We start from the raw sequence: 12350 nt of genomic DNA, 5'->3' as shown, positions 1-12350 counted from the left end.
TCAGAAACTAATCTCGGTCACTAAGGGTTTTTAATGAAATCTTAACCGGTTTGTTGGGGGCAGGAGCAAGCTTCTTTCTATTCTTCTCGAGTGAGGCTAATCTCTGCCTCCTCCTCCTAAGGAAGTTAATCTTGCAACCAGATCTCAGAACTCTAGTGGTACTGTCAAATAAAAATCTACTAATGAGACAGAGACAGGTGGCGATCAACTAAGCACTAAACACAGAAGAAAACATACCCAATGTTTCGACCAACAGAGATCTGACCACATATCTTCTCTACTGTAGCTTCTCCTCTGCGAAATTATGTGGTCTCTTTGGATTTTGTTCGAGAAGCTGTTGGTCACGTCTCTCGCATCTCTACTTATCTTTATTCGCCTGAATCTTTGGCTTCTGATTTGGATCTTGATATCCATGTGGATCTGCTCGCCCTCAAATCCATTGTTCTAGCCTGAGAATCAAAATACGAAGACAAAGTTAAACCAAACCTAAAATGAATTCAAGAAAGTATAAACATAAAATCACATTCAGTTTAGTTAACATATTCACTGGCATATATCTTGACTTTCTGTCGTGTAGCTTCTGAGTTCTCTTATCAAATCTCCAATCAAAAGTTCTGGCCTGATAATCAAAATAAAAAACGTTTAACCCCACTGAAATGGACATGGCTAATCACTCTCAAACTTGATAAAAAAAAAACATAAATCTAAAAACTGCACCTTACAATCGGTGGGGAATGAGTAGGACAGTTGATTGTAAATGCCATGTCTACCATAACCGAACCGAACAGTTTTTAGATAAAACGGACAATCTTTCATACCTGTAGTATCTTTTATACCGGTAATTGGACCGGGATTTAATACTTATCCTCCTCCGCCGTTGAATTAAGAGAGAGATAGAGATGACTGTGGTCGGTGGGATAGATGGCTATGGTCCTCTATCTTCAGATCCGACGTCGCTGTGCTCGGCTACACCTCAACGATCTTAAGCCACCGTCGTCTTCCATGGCACACTTCACCTCCACATCTCTTGCCGCGTTGCTTACTCTCAACACAAATCAGAAAGTACTATCAACTATGAAGTAAAGGAAGAGAATGAGAAAAGAAAAGGAGAAACAAAATCTGGATCTAGGAATGTCGAGAGACGGAGAAGACGAAGAGAAAGGGGCCGGGATTCATTTTGGAAAAAGTTAGATTTGTCATTGCCTATCTGACGTGGCGGAGAGCTGTTTTCCTATTGGCTGGTTTTTTTGTCTGACGTGGACATCCTCTCTGATGCTCATATAACCCTTTTAATATAGTATAGATATTAATAAAAATGATAAATTGATTTGAAACAATAGATCTTTAAAAATTAAAATTTAGAGGCAAAATCGGATGTTTCATCCGGTTGTGCGGCCCGGACCGAGCATGCTTATGTTTAACTATATGTGGTTGGTGCAGGCATTCTTATAGGTCTGTTGGGATTACTGTTTATTGTCGGGACATTCGGGTTGTACAAGCTTGTCAAGAAGAGAAGGAAGATCATCCGTAACAAGAAGTTCTTCAAACGTAATTGAGGTTTACTGTTGAACCAACAATTAACTACAAAGGACGGTAATGTAGAGATGTCAAAAATCTTCAGCTCGAAGGAGTTGAAAAAAGCCACTGATAACTTCAGCGAGAACAGGGTGCTTGGACAAGGCGGCCAAGGAACTGTGTATAAGGGAATGCTTGTTGATGGGAGAATTGTTGCAGTTAAAAGATCCAAAGTTGTGGATGAAGATAGGCTTGAGGAGTTCATCAACGAGGTCGTCCTTCTCTCACAGATTAACCACAGGAACATCGTGAAACTCTTGGGATGTTGTCTTGAGACGGAAGTACCAGTCTTGGTTTACGAATATATTCCCAATGGAGATCTATTCAAGCGCTTACATGACGAGTCAGATGATTACATAATGACTTGGGAAGTGCGTCTTCGCATAGCTATAGAGATGGCGGGTGCACTTTCATACATGCACTCAGCTGCATCTTTTCCAATATACCACAGAGATATCAAGACTACCAATATACTGTTAGATGAGAAATACGGAGCCAAAGTATCTGATTTCGGAACCTCGAGATCGGTAACCGTTGATCAAACTCACTTGACAACATTAGTTGCAGGCACTTTTGGGTATATGGATCCAGAGTACTTCCTTTCAAGCCAATACACTGACAAGAGTGATGTATACAGCTTCGGGGTTGTATTAGTGGAGCTCATTACCGGAGAGAAACCATTGTACCGTGCCGGGTCTGAAGAAGGAATAGGCTTGGCGGCTCATTTCATCGAGGTCATGAAACGAAACAGAGTGGTTGACATCATTGATGATCGAATCAAAGACGAAAGCAAGTTGGACCAAGTGGTGGCAGTTGCAAAAATCGCTCGAAGTTGTCTAAGCAGGAAGGGGAGCAAGCGGCCAAACATGAAGGAAGTTTCAATCGAGCTAGAGAAGATTCGTTCATCATCTTATGATTCAGAGATTCATATTGAGGACGAGGATGAGGAAAAGGATGATCAAGCCATGTCGTTCAACACTGATGAGACTAGGGATGTTGGTATGACTGCTCCAGCCATGTTTAATAATGCATCCCCCACGTCTGATGTTGACCCATTGGTTCCTATACGAACATGGTAGTGATGGGAGGGGCATGACTACACTACCTATGTTATCTTTCTTTCTTTTTGTGGTAACATGTTAAGTACATATTTCGATTATGAAACTCTAGTATTTCATCATTCAAAAATAATTTACACGAATTTCACTAAAAAGCAAGTAAAAACGAATGCTTTGTGGAATTTCAGCTTTGGCTGATAACATATTAAGCATATGAGTAGTAAAAAAAAACTTAAATCACAGCCGATCCTAGGATTGGGCATAAAATCAGTAGTCCAAAATTTGAACCGAACCCGAATTGAAAAACTCGATCTGAAATGCAAAAAAAAAAAAACGAATGGATTTTGTAGGGTGTTAAAAACATATATGAACCCAAAGTGTTATTAACCGAACCCAAACGAATAATCCGAGAAACCTAAAAAAAACAAATATCCAAAGAAATTGATTCGAATGTCTATACAATATAAATATTTGAACCATAAATATGTACGTCAAATATTTAATTTCATATTTATTTTGATATGATATCTAACAATAAGTATTTAAATTTAAATAAGTATCTTAAATGCTCAATTCTATGTAAATAAGTATATATATATATCTTGTATGTTTTTTTAAAAAAATTAGATTTAATTTGGGGTATATCCGAACCGACCCGATATAACCCGGATCCGAATGATATATGGTTACTTTATGGATTGTAGGATGTGATACAAAACCGATCCAAAACCGATCCAAAACCAAAAGACCAATACGTTATATCCGATCATGTTCCATACATACAGATTTCCTAGTATAGGCTTAGGACGTGTTAAAAAAATCAGAATCCAAAAAATCTGATTCGAACTGAACGAATACCCGAACAGAAAGGCCTAGCAAATCTTATGTGTTACTAGGGTCGCTCCGGCCTACGCGCGGGATATACTTTATTTGTGATCTAGATTATTATTTTGTATGGTTTTGTGTTTGTGTTTTAGGTTTGCATTTGCAAGAGATGTGTATGATAATGATTTTTGTATGATAATGATTTTTGTATGATAATGATTTTTGTCTTTTAAAAAAATTATAATATTGTATAATTGTATTAAAGATCCAATGCATCGATAGTTTGGTACATTACAACAAACAATTGTATTAAAAAGATAAAACCTCAAAAAATAATGAGTTAAGAAATATTTGTATGGATTGAACGTATTTCGTTTAATTATATCAGATCAGAAAAGAGTATACAGTCATCAAATATGAGGACACATACACATAGAAGTTCTTTATCACACAATTGATAGACATAGAAAAACAAATGAAAGCCCTAAAAAAACTCTATATCATTGTTTTTATTCATTGTTTTTCCTCATTAGAAGGCAATACATTTTTTTTTGTTGCTCACAACCCTAACCCATCTTCCTTGGAACCATCTCCATCTTCTAAGCGTTAGATAAAATCAACTCAATTGTTTATACTTCATTACATACATCTGCTTGAGTACTAAAACAAATGCAAAATAAGATATTGTGCTTAAGATGCGGCCAAGAAGATCAAGAAGTGAGAGATGAGAAACAGAATGGAGATGCTATCAAGAAGACACCTAGATGCCACACAACATGCTCCAATCGTTCCTCCACAATTCATAGGTGATTTGATTTACTTTATAATAAATTTAAACTATTCAAAAGTATTATAAATTTATGAAATTATTTTATGAAAATGTAGCTAAAATATGATGTCTCGTTTTTTTTCTTGAAACAATTATGCTGTCAAGTTTTCTTATAATTATGCATATTTTTTATAAAATATATAGATTCTGTTAAAAACTAAATTAAGCATTTAATGCACCTAATTATATAACCAATATCTCAAAAAACGAATATGTTTTATCAACAAATTTGGATTATAAAATGTGTGAAAATGAAAATATTAAAAAAAACAGGTACATTTTTTTTAGAAAAAGGGAGAAGTGATTTTTAATATTTATATTGGTTCAGTATATCTCAATAATATTTTATTTTATTTTTTTGTTAAAAATCCGGCATTCTAATCTATATGCGGTTGCATATCAATCCTAATGTCTCTGATTTATTGATAAATTGTAATAACCATGCGAGACAACTTATTGATTATCCATCAAGATTTGTATAAGTCTTTTGTTTTTCTTTAACCAACGAAGCAGTTGTTTTGCACAATTCTATAATGAACCAGAAAAAAAAAAATGCTATCCTCTGCTCCGATTTTCTTGCTTTGCCAGGCGAAAGGTAATTGTAAGTCAATTGGTGAAATTTATAGCCACCTAAAAGCTGCTTGCTCTTCAGTGGCTGGTGAACAACTTAAAAATCCAGAGTTAGTATAATAGAAATTATATGCTATAATCATACATTATTGTCTTAAGGTATTATACCTGCGTCTTGATTTTGGAAGCAAAGGAAATCAACCAAATGAATTCTACAGAGAGTATTAATTAAATTAGCAGTTTACTGAACCTTCATCTTGGACCGGAAATATTAAAACATAAAACCACATAATACGTTAATAAAAAAAACCACATAATATAAAAGTTATTCCAGAGACTACTCTGCTGTTCAACTTGTTTTGTTGCATAAAAGTAGATCACATGTTAAGTAGGGCCATAGTTCTTAGCTTCTCGGACTTATATGTACCCAATCTTCTAAGCCTGAAATGTAACCGTGATTTAGAACCCATAAGTTTCGGACAAAAAATGATAATAATTAGAAAGTTCATCTAAGCATTTAGCCACAATTAACGAAAAAACTTCAGCCAAGATCCTGATATAGAAATGTTAAGCTCTAGTCTCATTGGAGAGTCTGTATATCTGCGACACACATGTATATGTACGCTGTGCAGTGATTTCAGCGTGAGTTCAATGTAAGTTCAGCGTTTGAGTAGCATCTGCAGATTTGGTCATGGATGTCCACCGAGAGGAGATAGAGGCTTCCATGAATGTTATTTTCACATGAAAAAAGAAAAAAAAAACAATAGAACTATACAATCAGAGTCAAACCAGAACTATACATAATACACTGATTGGTTTTGTTAATTTAGAAAATAGAGAATCACAAACAAAACCAAACTTTATAGTTTTGTTTTATTATTAATAGTTAGAAACTTATTTAAGCATTTAGATCGATTTACAATTAACATAAAGCTTCAGCTAAAGATTCAATTTTGGATTATTCAAGCTCTGTGAGGAATTGCATCAAACACATAATAAACATTACTTGAGACCAAACCTTATAAAGAAGCTAGAAGGTGTTTAAATCTCGTCTTGGAGAAGGTTGGTAATCTTCATGAAATTATCAGCATGCTCCTTGTACTCTTTAAAGTCTCCATTTTCTGAATCAGAAACTCTTTGGGAAAGTTAGAACAAAAATATTCAGACAAACATGCTTCAATCTAGCATGTATTGAGAAAATCAAGAATCAAAAGGTTTATAATTTCATGTTATCCCTCCATGTCGCATTTAGCCATACAACATTCATTCTGAAACAACATTCGTTCTTGGCGTAAGGATCAACCGCAGCCCAAATCTGCTGCTCAGCGTCTGAGGCCTTCGTGAAACCCTCCCACGCCTTATGAATAGAAGATGAATGAAGAGAACACGATTTCCAGAAGAGAAATGCTGACATATTTATACCCAAAAGCTCACCGCCTTACCGACGCAATCCGTTTCATAAACCATGAGGAAGCTCGATCGTCAACGTTTTTAATGGGATTAAACACATAGAATCCATAACGCAATCCGTTTCGAGACATCAAGGAAACTCGATCGTCACCGAACAAACAGAAACGAAGAACAAACATGTTTTCACGTATACGGATTAGGGTTAGCGAGAAGTATATATGCCTGGCTGGGCCGACAGCACGCTCTGAATTAAGCCCAATAGCATCACGATCAAAAGCCCACGCCATAACAAACTTAAATGAAATGACACGTTTTTGGTCGGGAACAGGTGTCAGCACGACATCACACGAATTAGTGACATGGATGTCAACGTGGACCCTGGGAGGGAATCAATCTGTACTTTATATAATTAGATGATGATGCTATTGTGTTAAAGAAAATGCGATGTTAAGAGTTATGGTGTTTGTGCAAAGATACTACTAGTTTAGGAAACTAGATATTATTTTTTGTAACGTCTGGAGACGATAGTAAATACACAGACAATGATCTTTCTATTGTCACAAGGTCTTTTGAGAACCTGTTGCAAAGTTTCCTTTGAAATTTTGCTAAAACATGGGGTTCCCTACTTTTCAAGCGAAAATAATTTTCTAAAATCTTGAAATTCTAATAATAGATTCTTCAAAACAAAAACTACTCTAGAGTCTAAAAAAACTGTTGGACATAGTCCAATAAAATACCCTTGTCAAATGGTTCTCTTGTTTCATTGGTGGAAAACCAAACAAAAACTCAACTCGTTTATGCCTTAGCCATTTGATTTCATGAATGATAGATCCTTTGAATTTATAATTTACTAAGTCTCCGGTCAACTAAAGCGTCCATCTTGAAAATTTCATTATATAGCATAGGAATACTTTAGAAAATAGAACGATTTGAGAAGAACAAAAAAAAAGAAGAGAGTATGATGATCCCAAACGCTCGTTACCTCTTCTGTATAGTCACATCTATGCTCTTCATCGTTGGGTCATCAGCAAGAACACATCCAGATCTTTGTAATAGAGTCTGCGGAGGAATAGAAATCCCGTTCCCGTTCGGTATTGATGGGAACGACTGCTATTTAAACCCGTGGTACGAGGTTGTCTGTAACAGCTCTGTTCCATTCCTCTCACGAATCAACAGGGAAGTGGTGAACATCTCTCTTCAAAATGGAGTTCTTCTCATTAAAGACTATGTGAGTTCCTCTGGTTGTTCTCGTAGCAGCCAAGGACCAGGAAACTCACAGCCTTTGAACATCTCGGGCCAAGGCAGCCCCTTCTTCTTGACAGACACAAACCACCTCGTTGCGGTTGGTTGCAACACTAGAGCCGTTATGACGGACATCCAGCCGCAGATAATCGGTTGCGAGACGAGCTGTAACGAGACAAACAGCCGAATCTGCCAGACGAGGATACCTGAATGGCAGCCCCAAGTAGCCGGTGTGAGTTTAGAGAATCACGAAGGTGGCAACACAACAGGAGTAGGAGGATGCAGAGCTGGGTTTTTGACGAGCGAGAAGGTGAATGCTCCCGAGCCAGAAAAGTTTGATGCTGATGGATACGCTGCAGTAGAGCTAGGATGGCATTACGATACTGTTTCAGCCATGGGTGGTACCATTTTTAATACGAGTTGTTACTGCTCATACGGTTACTTCTCCGGGTTCAGCTACGCGGACTGCTTTTGTGACTCAAAATTACCCAGGGAACCCATACCATCAAGATGGATGTATACGTACGTGAGTTTGTGTTCTTATCGTGGGCTGATAATTAGATCGTTACAAATGTGGTAAAGATGAAATCTGTGTTAATTTACGTACATCAACCAAATGCGTGCCGAAGCAGCGCAAGTCCAACCCGGTGATTAAAGGTGAGTCCAAGTAGCAGTATGTATAAGTCCAGAACTAAGAAAAAAAGTTAGTGTACTAGATGTGTGTATTTGTTGTTGCAACTTGCAGGTGTTCTAATAGGTTTGGCACTGTTGTTTTTCGTCATGGGAGTTTTTGGGTTGTACAGGTTCCTCAAGAACCAGAAGAGGATCTACCAAAGCAAGATGTTTTTTAGACGTAATGGAGGTTTGCTGTTGAAACAACAGTTAGCTAGAAAGGAAGGAACCGTAGAGATGTCCAAGATATTTACCTCCAAAGAGTTAGAGAAAGCCACTGATAACTTTAACAAGAACAGGATTCTTGGGCAAGGAGGTCAAGGTACTGTGTACAAAGGAATGTTGGTAGATGGGAGAATCGTTGCTGTGAAGAGGTCCAAAGTCGTTGCTGGACGAAGACAAAGTAGAGGAGTTCATCAACGAGGTTGTTGTTCTGTCACAGATCAATCACAGAAACATTGTGAAGCTCTTAGGCTGTTGTATATGAGTTTGTTCCAAACGGGGATCTCTTCAAGCTTCTTCATGGTGAATCTGATGATTACAAGATGACATGGGAGGTGCGTCTTCATATTGCGATAGAGATTGCAGGAGCACTTTCATACTTGCACTTAGCTGCATCTTTCCCCATATACCATAGAGATATCAAGACTACCAATATACTATTGGATGAGAAGCATCAGGCCAAGGTGTCTGATTTCGGAACTTCAAGATCGTTAACCACAGATCAAACTCACTTGACAACTCAAGTTGCTGGTACTTTTGGGTACGTAGATCCAGAATACTTTCAAACAAACAAGTTTACGGACAAAAGTGATGTGTACAGTTTTGGAGTTGTCCTTGTGGAGCTCTTAACAGGAGAAAAACCGTCCACTCGAGTCCGGTCCGAAGAAAAAAACAGGGGTTTTGCAGCTCATTTTGTTGAGGCCGTGAAAGAGAAGAGAGTTCTTGACATAGTTGATGATCGGATCAAAGATGAATGTGACTTGGACCAAGTGATGTTGATGGCAAAACTAGCTACAGGGTGTTTAAACCGAAAAGGGAAGAAAAGGCCAAACATGAGAGAAGTTTCAATCGAGTTAGAGAAGATTCGTTCATCAACTTATGATTCAGAGATTCATATTGAGGAGGACGATGATGACGAAGAGGATCAAGCCATGTCATTCAAGGCTGGATACGCATGGTTCTCTGTTCACGATTCAAAGCAAGGGGTGGAAGTTTCTGATCTAAATCAGAGTTTGAAGGAGGTTTCGGGTTTAAAGGTTATCGAGGAGATCAGAGAGGGTTTTGAGAAGATCGGAGGATCGGGTGTTCTAGAGCAGGGAGGAGGTCAAACAGAATCGGTTCAGGAGTCCAAGGATCAGATCTCTGGAGGATCCAAGGGCTCGTGGGTTGGAGCGGTTCAGGGGCATAAATTTCTGAAGAAGTATGATGTTGAGGTTAAAATGAAGGATGGTATTGGATCAGTAACAACTCCTGAAGAGATTACAAAAGATGTTCCACCTCTATGGGATGATTTTCTGGTGGGAAAGTTTCTGGATAATGCTCCTCATATTGCAAAGGTTCACGCTATAGTGAATAAGATTTGGACGCTAAACGATAAGAAGCAAAAGATAGAAGTTTTGGAGGTCAATTCAACCACAATGAAATTCAGGATTCTAAACCAGGCTGATAGAAACAGGATTCTGCGAAGAGGAATGTGGAATCTGGCGGGGGTTCCGGTGATACTTACTAAGTGGTCTCCGGTTATCGAGAAAGAGAAGGCACCAGTGCAATCTATTCCAATGTGGGTTCACTTCAAAAATGTTCCGATAAATATGTTCTCGTGGCAAGGGTTGAGTTTCCTAACCAGTCCAATAGGAAGTCCGGGAAGATTGCATCCAGAGACAGCTCAATGTTTAAACATAGAGGTAGCAAAAATATTTGTAAAGGTTGATCTAACAAAAGATTTGCCAAAAAAGATGAATTTCAATATACAAGGGGAGGATGTGATGATTGAATATATCTATCTGTGGCTGCCTACAAAGTGTTTGGAGTGTGATAAATGGGGACATTCTACTAAAGTGTGTCCAATGAAGAAGGAAAAGATGCAAGAGGATCAAGAAAATTTGGAGGAGGGTGAAGTAAAGAAAAGTGTGGTAGATGAGAAAGAGAAGGAGATAGTTGAGAAGGAAGGGATACTTCAACCTAACAATGTATCGCAAGACCAAGTGTTAGTTTCCTCTGAGGCTACTGAAGAGGAAGTTCTTAAGGTTGGGGAAAAAACAAGTCCTCGGGGTGTGATTAATCAGGAGGAAGGTAAAGCAGTAAGTCGAGTTCCTCTGTCTTAATGCCGGTGGAAGAACATGAAGAGATATCTACTGGTCAGGAGAATGATCAGGAGGAGGAAGATTTTCTAGAGGCATCGCAGGAAGAAGAAGTTGTTCCTCGGAAAATGCTGCCTCGGGAGTCGAAGATTAATCACATATATCTGAAAGATAAAGCGGGTCAGAAAGCTCTGGATGCAGATCCGAGTAATCTGAACAAAAAGAAACCTCGTCGCCAATAATATGTCTGGTTTCTACTGGAATATCAGAAGCTTTAATAAGTTTTCTAAGCACATGACAGTTCAGGAGTGGGTGAGGAAGCATGGATTTCAGTTTGGTTGTTTAATAGAGACAAGAGTGAAGGAAGGTAAAGTGAAGAAGATAGTGGAGAGGGTTTTTCCGGATTGGTCTTATATTACAAACTATGAGCATCATCGGTTGGGGAGACTTTGGGTTATTTGGAGTCCAAAAGTGAGGGTTACTCCTTGCTTCCAGAGTGCTCAACTTATTACATGTTCGGTGTTGTTGGAGGGTATGAAGGATGAGATATTTTGCTCTTTTGTGTATGGTTACAATCTATTGGAAGAAAGGAAAGATCTTAAAGCTCATTATGATTCACCTATGTTAAGGAAGTCACCGTGGATAGTACAAAGAGATTTTAATGAGATTCTGAGTGGTATTGAGCATTCGGTTGTAGACGCTTCTCAGGATACTTCTGGCATGAGAGATTTTCAGGACGCTGTTCAGTACTGTTCTCTTCTAGATATGTCGTACCAGGGTCCCCGTTTCACTTGGAGTAATAAAAGGGATAATGGCATCATCTGTAAGAAGTTGGATCGTACATTGATAAATGAGGTTTGGGTTCGAAGTTTTCCTCAATCATATTGTGTATTCGAAGCTGGAGGATGTTCTGATCACCAGAGATGTAGGGTGATTATTAAGTCTGGGATAATGAAGCCGCAAAAGCCTTTTAAGTTTGTAAATGCCTTGGTAGAGATGCCTGATTTTCTTACTGTGGTTGAAGGATTCTGGTCAGAAACAGAAGTGCTGTTCAATTCTACATCAGCTTTGTTTCGTTTGACGAAGAAACTTAAGGCGCTTAAACCAGTTTTGAAGCAATTAAGTAAGGAGAAAGTAGGGGAAATAATAAAGAAGACGAAAGATGCGTATAATAATCTTTGTTTGGCGCAAACAAAAACTTTGGAAAACCCCAATCAGATTAACATTGAAGCAGAGTCTATAGCTTATGGAAGATGGGTTTTTCTTTCTGCTTTGGAAGAGAAGGTTATTAGTCAACGGGCAAAAATTCACAGGCTGGAGGTTGGTGAAGGTAACAATAAGAGTTTTCATCGAGCAGCAAAAGTTCGAGAGATCAGAAATACAATACGAGAAATTAAGAGACCGGATGGATCTGTGGTTGATACTCAAAAAGATATAAAGTATGAAGCAGTGGAGCATTTTTACAAGTTTCAAACTCATATTCCTTCTGAGTATAAGGGAGTAAATGAAGAGGAGATGAAGGATTTGCTAAACTATGAATGCTCAGAGAATGATAGAAGTATGTTGATGAGGGAAGTCACTACAGAAGAGATAAAGAAGTTTTTATTCTCTATGGCTAAGGATAAATCACCAGGTCCGGATGATTTCACAAGCGAGTTCTTCAAAGCTACATGGGCTATAACAAGAGGAGATTTGGTTACTGCGGTGAAGTCTTTCTTTGATAAAGGGTTCTTGCCAAAAGGAGTTAATTCAACTATCTTGGCTTTAATCCCAAAGAAGAATGAGGCTAGTCACATGAAGGATTACCGTCCCATATCATGCTGTAACGTGATATACAAGATTATTTCCAAACTTCTTGCCAATCGT

The 12350-nt window shown here is 38.1% G+C and overlaps 1 protein-coding gene, 1 long non-coding RNA gene and 1 pseudogene across 2 annotated transcripts in view; 2 read left to right on the top strand and 1 right to left on the bottom strand.

Annotated features, from left to right (window-relative positions):
- The window catches only part of LOC106293391 (wall-associated receptor kinase-like 2), a 7741-nt gene extending 4957 nt beyond the window's left edge, over positions 1 to 2784 (top strand). Inside the window, exon 3 of the mRNA XM_013729075.1 lies at positions 1441 to 2784. Within this exon, the coding sequence (XP_013584529.1) occupies positions 1605 to 2654 (1050 nt within the window). The 5' untranslated portion in view covers positions 1441 to 1604 and the 3' untranslated portion in view covers positions 2655 to 2784. The remainder of the gene's footprint in view (positions 1 to 1440) is intronic.
- Positions 2785 to 4684: 1900 nt separating this feature from the next.
- On the bottom strand, positions 4685 to 6438 carry LOC106293292. The gene is made up of 3 exons (XR_001260432.1): positions 5876 to 6438; positions 5026 to 5576; positions 4685 to 4942 (listed from the first exon to the last, which is right to left on the bottom strand). It is a non-coding gene; the product is annotated as an uncharacterized LOC106293292 (long non-coding RNA).
- A 758-nt stretch (positions 6439 to 7196) lies between these two features.
- Positions 7197 to 10508, top strand: LOC106344409 (annotated as a pseudogene).
- Positions 10509 to 12350: the final 1842 nt, after the last annotated feature.

This window comes from Brassica oleracea, chromosome C5, assembly GCF_000695525.1.
Source record: "Brassica oleracea var. oleracea cultivar TO1000 chromosome C5, BOL, whole genome shotgun sequence".
Lineage (NCBI taxonomy): Eukaryota > Viridiplantae > Streptophyta > Magnoliopsida > Brassicales > Brassicaceae > Brassica > Brassica oleracea.
This window is presented reverse-complemented; position numbering and strand designations above follow the sequence as displayed.